We start from the raw sequence: 9222 nt of genomic DNA on the forward strand, positions 1-9222 counted from the left end.
TCATCGTTATTTTTTTCACCAGACAATATTTTTCGTTTTCTGGATCTGATTATAGGTAACTCAGTTTCATTTACTATGTCTATATCTTCGGTTTCTATCAATTCTAATTTTTTTGACATGGTATCAATAAATGTTTTTTTCATCACTTTTACTCCATTCATATCTCTTTGAATAGACTTTAGATTTTGAACAGCTGCACAAACCATCTCTTGGCATAAATCTATACCCTTGGTTTTTAAATATTTAGACTAAGGACCAACAATATTAAAAATTCTTATGTAAATAAAAGCGATAAATATTTATGAGTATTCTAAAATTCAATTTTTTAAAGTTGTAGCCTTTAACCTAGCTTCCGGTATGTATCCATTTGAAATCTGTATAGAATTTAAGGCCAATATCACATCAATATACATACCATCAGATCCAAATAAATGTTTTAACGCCAGTTTTTTTGACCATTACCGTGTGTTACCTATAGATTGTAAACGTTTTTTATTATTTTCACCAACAGTATTCGCCCAAACGTTCATTCTTTTATACGACTCTTTGAAAAAATTAGCAAGATCATTAAGAGTGACAAATAATGCAGCTGCTTTCAGAGGTGATTTGGTAGAATCAATGATCACTAAATTAAAATATGTGCATAGTATCAAACGTGAACTTGATTTGGTGTTGACTTTTCAAGCCAAGCAGAAAAACCATTAAATTTACCTTGCATGTTTGATGCACCATCTGTTGCATTGCCGACACATTTCATAATATCAAGACCATTTTCAGCTAAAACACCTTGAAACATATCGCTAAAACTTTTGCCTGTAGATTATTGTACAGTTATTACCGCCAATAGTTTTTCTTGTATACCTTTGTAGTGCACATATCTTAAAATAATAGAGGATTGATCTTGAACAGATATATCTTGTGTGGTGTCCAAATGGACAGAGAACATAACAACATCTCTAATTTCATCCGATATTGATTTTTTCATAAAATGTGATATAGAATCTATAACCATGTTCACAGTACTTTTATAAATAAATGTCAAAGATGCACCTCTACCTTTGCCTTTTCCTCTTTCATGATTTGCACTGACACTTTTAGTTATCGAATCAATATGCTCACTAAGAAAAACGTCATACTTTTTCGAAAGTAATAAAATGTTCAAGAAATTACCATGGTCGAGAGAAAAATCATTTAAGTTTTCTGCTCCTTCATTTCTATGACCTCTATAACTTAAGCCTCTTTTATCAATTAATTTTATAACATCTATAATTCTTTGTTCTTTGTACAATATTTCGGTTTTTGGTTACTTCTATCTTTTTTTTCTGTAAATGTTCACTAAACAGCCGATAATCAAAAGTATTTTTACTTGAGAAGTTTAAGAAAGCTTTTGAAGATAAATTGTGAGATTTAATAATTTCATGCTCTTGAATTCTTTGATAAATATAGCTCCAAGTATTGAAACCATCAGTAAAAATATTTTGTTCAGAAGAAAAAGCTAAACACACACTGCAAAAAATTTTTTAGAACATTCATCATATGTTAGCCAACGACGCTAAATATCATTTTTGCCTAAAAAAGCTTTTGATGATAAAATAGATGAGTTAGATGTGACTGATTAGGTTGAAAATCGAAAAATTCTCTTAATATTAATGATTTTGGCTTTTGAAAATAGTTGAAGTCAGTGGACAAATTAGCTGAAGCTGAACCAAAATCAAGTTCAACAATGTTATTATTAATTTGTTCATTTTGCATTTCATATTCAGCTTGTCAATTAAGCATAAGAAAAATTAAGCCTTAAGCATTAAAAAATATAAGCATTAAGCATTATGCAATTTTGTTTACAATCAACCAAAATATATTTTCATCAATTAACTAAGTAAAAATCACTATGTACATTGTATAAAATATATTAATAATATGTACCATATATAAAAATAATATGTTATACTTTCTACAGAATTGTCTAAATAAAGGTTTTGTTTAATTTTAGGGGTGAATAAAAAATAATAATTATATAATATTTCAAATAAACGATTATCTGAAAGAATAATTATCTAAAAAATATTTTAACTCAATAATATACAATTGTATAAAAAAAAATGTAATAGTAAAATAATGGTCTAAAGCAGCAGTTCTCAAACTTTTTCGCGGAGCCCAAATATTCCTAAAAAAAATTACGGAGCCCCAAAAATCAGAAATGTCTATATGAGACAACAAAAATTCATAAAAAAATGATGTCAATTGTAAATGATTTGCTTTTTATTTTTATTTTCTGTAAAATACGAATATATACAAATTATTCAATTAATATTAATTTAATAAGAAAAAAGAACATAATATTATAGAAATTTATTTATTTATTAATGTGATCCATGATATTGGCTTTTTTTGTTGACCAGTTTATATTTGACTTGATAGGCGAGAGTTGAATGTGCATATCTGCTTCAGCATCCAATTTATTACGATATTTGGTTTTCGTTGATGCATATGATGAAAATCCGGTTTCACGTAGATATGTTGTTGCGAAAGGAAGAAGTGCTAAGATAGCTTTTTTAGCCAGAGATTGATATTCGTTAATAATACTGCTACTGCACCAAAAATCTGTTAATGATATTTTATCAAATAAAGTTTTTATAGATGAATCGGTGGTCATTTCAATAAATTCTTCATACTCCGTTATAGATAAATCTTCGGGCTTATCGTTGATTAAAAACGGATTTTTAACCCAATTATATCGTTGGATAAATTCTATATCTTTACTTTCTGGAAAATATTTTTCTAATGATGATAGTATTTAATTTAAATGTTGTTTAATTTCGCCATATATTTCATCAAAATCTTCAATATTACCATCAATCGATTCTAAATATTCCTTTAACAAAGGAAAACTATCAATTTTATGTTGAGAAAAACACACAGCCCAAAATTTAATTTTTTTTTTTAAAGCTCGAATTTTGTCATTTATCGAGAAAACGGTGGTCATTTTACCTTGTATTGATAAGTTCACTTCATTTAATTTTGTGAAAATATCAGCCAAGTAACTAAGTCGAAATAACCAAATTTTATCAGTAAGTCTGAGCTGTAAATTAAATGGGTGATCGGTGAAAAAAACGTACAATTCATTGCGCAATTCGAGTAAGCGTACAAGTGTTTTTCCCTGAGAAAGCCATCTTACTTCGGTATGGTAAAGTAGTGATTTGTGCATACTTCCCATATCTTCACACAAAATTGTGAACAGTCTTGTGCTCAATAGTCGAGATTTTACGAAATTTATAATCTTCACTCCCTCATCAAGTACATTTTTAAGAGGTATTGGCATCTTTTTAATAGCAAGTGCTTGACGATGAAGAATGCAATGACTATTACTACAGTTGTTTGTTACTTCATTAATTCGCGAAACCACGCCAGCAGTTTTTCCAACCATTGCCTTCGCTCCATCTGTACAAATATCAATACAATTATCCCAAGTCAATCCTTCTAATTCGAAAAAATTGTTCAACATATTGAAGATTTCATAACCAGTTGTATAAGTGGACAAAGGTTGACATAATAAGAGGTCTTCTTCAAGAGAAGTTTGATATTTATACCTGACGAATACAAGCAATACAGCTAATCCAGAAACGTCAGTGGATTCATCCATTTGTAAAGAAAAATTATTACATTTAAGACGAGATATTAATTCCGATTTTATGTGAGTTGATATATCGTTAATTCTACGTCTAACGGTGTTGCGACCCTCGTGTTCAAATGAATCGTACAATATTGTTGATAAATGTAATAGATATTTATTTAAGTTTAAGAGAAATCACATAGATAAGTTATAAAATGTACGGAGTGGAGATTCCTTGTGCACACCTACATGCGTCAGAGGGCTCGGAGCGATAAACTCGTAAGTCTTAACGGTCAGGCAATGTACATACGGACAGAGTCCGTGGAATCTCCAATGGTGATGTGTGGGTGACTTGAGCTGTGGAATCTAACTGCCGTCTCGTCTCTCGCCCTTTGGTATTTATGTCGGTCCTGCGACTGCTAGGTCACTGTTGTTTGGTGAAATCGTCCCGGACGTCACGTACATCCTGTGGCCATCGGATTTCTACATTTGATAATTAGCCATTTGTACGCGCCCTGGGTTGCATCATGAAAATGTGATGTTGCACTCTTGAATTATTATTATTTTGGGAACGACATTTTATTGGAGTAGGTTATTGTGTTAATAGTTGTATTTACATTTTAAAAACGTACTTAATTTCTAAGGACATTTCCTTATACAAACGTGACGATTTCTCTTTAACATTTATTATGTGAAGGTGGACACGTACACAATATCTACGTGTCTTACAACAACGGTATCATTGGAAAAGTGGAATAGTATTTATTTTTTTGACTGCCTTTTCATCTAACATACAACTAACAATATCAGTCACGCAAGGTTTGATGAGACTTTCGGCAATTGTATGAGCTTTACCAGCCTGAGCTATACGATAACTGACCATATAAGATGCCTCTGTTGCTTTTTCATTTGCCGTTTTTGTTACTTCAGCTATAAAGTTCTTATTCTTTAAAAGTTGATCACGCAATCGAATAAAATAATCTATAGGTTTATCTTTCACGTTTGTGTGGTTAGTTTCCAGATGACGGCGCAATTTGGCTAGCACCATTGAACTATTCGGAAAAACTTTACTACATACAACGCACTGTGGATAACTATTTTCATGTATGAAACCAAAAGAGATATAATGTTCGTCATATTTTCTTCTTTTACTTACTGTAGTGTCAGATGTCGCTGTATCAGATTGTTTGTTAGGTGGACTATTTGCTCTTTTTAAACTCGCACTATTAGTCGGTGTGATACATATATTTTCATTTGCATCTGATGAGGATGATCCCACTGTATTTCTTGATTTGTTAAGCCAACGATCCACTTGAATTTTTATTCACAAAAAAAATTGTTAACAATAAAAACAATTGATGGTAAAATAGGAAACACGTAATATGAAATAAACACCGAAATAACAATATTTGCGTCAGCGGCCGTTGAATAACGAGTAATGACTGAAGAATCAAGAAATTATTAGAACTTCGTAGAATGTAGATTGTACTATTGTAGATAAGTAAACTAAATAATTATCGTACAACATGTCAAATGAACGAAAAACCCGACTTTTATCTAATCTCATTTTGACAATGACACAAAATATGACATATGTGGATTTATAAATATTTTAAAGTTTTAAACGTTTAAAATAATACATATTGGTACGGTCCAAATAATATTGATTATAAAAATAAAAATTTAACTAAGAAATATAATAATAATTTAATAATTTAAATTTAATTAATACAGATATTCTCAGGGAGCCACGGAGCCCCTAGACTACTCTCGCAGAGCCCTAGGGCTCCGCGGAGCACAGTTTGAGAACCGCTGGTCTAAAGTAATATTGACTAATATAACTGTTGAAATAAATTCAAGTTCAATAGGTATGTACTTACTATTATACAATTCAAAGTCTAGGTACAACATTGTTAATATTTTGATTTATAAATAATGTAATGACAAATTTGAATTTATGAAAAAACAATTTTAAACGGATAGATATTGCTTTACTTTAATATTTATTTATACGATATTTACTTTGATTGCTAGATGCTTAATTTACTTTATTTGTTAACTGTCTACAAATAAATAATTTAATGGCTCATAATATAATTTTTAGATATATTAAAAAGCAAACAAATTGTACTCTAGCTTACTACTTGACTGGAAGAAGCTAAAGGTGTTGCAGGAGAGTCATAAGCAGAATTGTCTTCAAAGTTTTTTAAAGCGTTCTTATAAATTAATTTTTTAACAAGTATAGTTGTACCATTAGTATCAACACCTTCCACATTTTTTAGAATGGTCTAAAATAAGTAATAATTACAAGGTCTTTAATTACATTCAATTTTTACTTAAAAAATGATAATTTTAATTTAAACATAAACCAATTGATAGGTATTTAGATATTACCTTTTATATTATGTATTTATATAATATTTTTATTTCATATAGGTAGGTAATTATAATGTTTTATACATTTTACAAATAGTTATTGCTATATTCAATTTACTATCTACCCTATCTACCTTATTATTGGTAACTACATTTTGGCATTAAAAAATGTCAATAATTGATTTGCATTTTTTTGCCGATTCACAAAGTTGCTGCTTTTTATTTTCCCTACTTCTTTCAGCACCACCTTTCCTTTTAGGTGCAGGAATCCTTTCAATCATATTGTTGTAGTGTTGTCTGACGTCAATCTCAACTCAGTACTCACAAGTTACAAATATAATTTTTAAATAACGCACGTGCGTCGTCTGCGAATAGAGATTCGAGTGAGATCATGCCATCAAGATTGGGCGCGGTGCGGTGATATGCATGAAGTTATAATCGCTGTGCTTTGCTCGATGGCCAACGCGAACATATTGCATATTTACAAAATAATATATAAACATATCATAATTAACAATAAAATAGAAAACAATTATTATACAAAAATACGGGCGAAGCACGTTTGGGTACATTACATTATTTTTACCTGTAAATTTGGAACACGTTTGAGTACACAAACACATAGCACGTTTGGGTATATACACTAATATTATGACCAATAGGTTATCACGAAAAAAAAGATTAACTATCTTTATAAGATATGGTTTAAGAGTAAATGTTTCAATGTTCAGTTCCGATTTGGATTTTCAAACGGCAAGATTATTTTATTCTTTGTAATTATGGACGTGAACATTTCCGATGTTTTTGAAACCCGACGTGGGAAAAAGTGTGTTGCGATTAACAGTTATAAATTTAGTGAGTTTAGAGAAAACAAAAATACAACTAAAGTTTTTCGTTGCACGAATCGTAAATGCACTGTCACTGCTAAATTAATATCCAATTTAAAAACGGTAATTTCAATAAATGGTGAACATAGACATGATGAATTAGTTGAAGAAACCATCACTAAACAAACAGTGATGTCAGTTTTAAAGCGCAAAGCAACTACTGATCTTAACGTGAAGCCAAATAAACTTATACGACAATAACTACGCAATTGCCCCAAATCAGAGAATCTAAGTCATTCTGACGTCAGGTTATTCAGGAAAAGTATGTACGAAGCTAGACGAAAAATATTTCCTAAAATACCAAAATCTTTATTCGAAGCAAAAGCTATGATTTTTAAAAATAAAAAAGATTTCGTTTCAAATAATGAACCATTTTGTTTCATGGATTCGGAAAGTAGTGTACCTATTTTTACAAATGCTACTAATATGTCTCTTTTAAATAGTTCAAAGCATGTTTTTGCTGATGGAACTTTTTCGTATGCACCAAAATATTTTTTTTCAAATGTATACAATACATGTATATTTGAATGGATTTTATGTGCCAATTATATTTGTTTTTATGGACTCCAAAACACAAAAATCGTATACTAGCGTTTGGTTGAAAATAAAAGAGTTATATTTTAAATTTCACGGACAACAATTGCAATTGAAAATGATACATTTAGACTTTGAAAAAGCTGCTCACAACGCAGTATTGGAAGTTTTCGAAAATTGTCAAGTGGTAGGTTGTCGTTTTCACTTAAGTCAAGCCTGGTTTCTTCGTATTAAAAATGACAAAGAATTAAATAAACACTATGCAGGAAAAACAGTTGTATACCAGTGGCTTCAAAGTTTTTTCGGTCTAAGTTATTTACCTTCTAATGAAGTAAATGATGGTTTTATATCTCTCATGGCCAATGCACCACCCAATGTTGAACATTTTACGGATTATATTGTAGACACGTTTATTGATGAAAATAGTTTATTCTCACCTCATTTTTGGGCAGGTGAGCCATCTATGGATCCTAGGACAACAAACGGACCTGAAGCTTTTCATAGAGATTTTAACAGTCAATTTTATACTTGCCATCCTAACTGTTTTGCAGTAATAAATATTTTATTAGAAGTTCAAGAAGAATCGTACTTAAAAATAGGTAGCATTAAACGAAATGTACAAAACAAAAAAATAAAAGAAGACATGGATAATATGTATAATACATATAATACATATGTATTAAACAAATTTGAGGAGTACAAAGTCAATAAAGATGTTGCAAAATATTTATCCCTAATTGGTCCAATATTATAAAAATGGTAAAAACATTATATAATTATAAAATATATAATAATAATATAATAATATATAATATACAAAGACTTAATAAATAAATAATAATGGTATAATAGTATATAATATAATAAATAATAATTTAAAAATTATGACAAGTAATTAAACATTATACTAAAATATTTTTGGGAGACTAAATAGAGCCAATCTCCTCGTGGTGTCTCCTGTATAACGCTAATAGGCTCTAAAAATTTAAAATTAATGATTAAATATTAAAATGTTATTTTTCTAGGTGTTTCTAAATGTTATATTAATACCTATGTCCTATGTACCCAAACGTGTTGCGTTTAGGGTCTACTGTACCCAAACGTGTTACGGCCAAAAATACCACTAATAATATAAATTATCAGCCCATACACAGATAACCGTCTTTATTATTTATTTTCCTATTTTATTTTATTTTTTTTTTTTGTATCGGAGCAGTTCAGACTATGGCTAATTGCTAAATAACTAGCCATAGTCCAAACGGCAGACGTCCAGTCCATCGGGAAAACTCCCAAATTTCCGGTGGGCCAATCCGCCCCTGATTCAAAGAATCAAATAAAAATCGCTTTGGTTGAAAATTTGATAAAGCTGTTTTATCAAATATTCATTTCTCAGGAAAAAACTTCCACAATAGATATTTTTTGAGGGATTATAGGAATATGTCGATCATAAGTTGTGCGTGGTAAAATTGCTGGAGGAATTTCTACACTGTCTTCACAAACTATTGGCATACCATCAATATTCACAGTACTGCTAGCAGTAGACTGTTTTTCATTTAAAATGTTAAAAATATTTTTTCTCAAAGTACTAGATAAACTACCTTCAACTTCTGAATCAGAACTGCTATCGTATTCATTATTATCATACCAATCGCTTTCATCGCCGGATTCAATATTGGTAATTAATTCTGAAATTTGTTGTTCGGTAAGACTCATTGTAACGGTACTCACTTCTACAGAATACAATGCTATAATTTACAGAATACATTAAAACCATGCGATAATTAGTACAATTGTTTTTATTTATTTGATAATTAT

General features: G+C 29.9%; 1 protein-coding gene across 1 annotated transcript; it reads left to right on the forward strand.

The window, feature by feature from the left end:
• Positions 1 to 7525: 7525 nt before the first annotated feature.
• Positions 7526 to 8161, forward strand: LOC112683768. Its single transcript, XM_025554925.1, has 2 exons — positions 7526 to 8023; positions 8105 to 8161. The coding sequence occupies exons 1-2, from the start codon at positions 7526 to 7528 to the stop codon at positions 8159 to 8161; spliced, it is 555 nt and encodes a 184-aa protein (XP_025410710.1).
• Positions 8162 to 9222: the final 1061 nt, after the last annotated feature.

The sequence above is a fragment of the Sipha flava genome, unplaced genomic scaffold, assembly GCF_003268045.1.
Source record: "Sipha flava isolate LNK unplaced genomic scaffold, YSA_version1 235_pilon_pilon, whole genome shotgun sequence".
NCBI lineage: Eukaryota > Metazoa > Arthropoda > Insecta > Hemiptera > Aphididae > Sipha > Sipha flava.

Coding starts and splice junctions, on each gene's coding strand:
- LOC112683768 (XM_025554925.1), top strand. CDS start 7,526: ATGATACATTTAGACTTTGAAAAAGCTGCTCACAACGCAGTATTGGAA. Junction 8,024..8,104: donor TAGGTAGCATTAAACGAAAT/GTACAAAACAAA, acceptor AAATTTGAGGAG/TACAAAGTCAATAAAGATGT.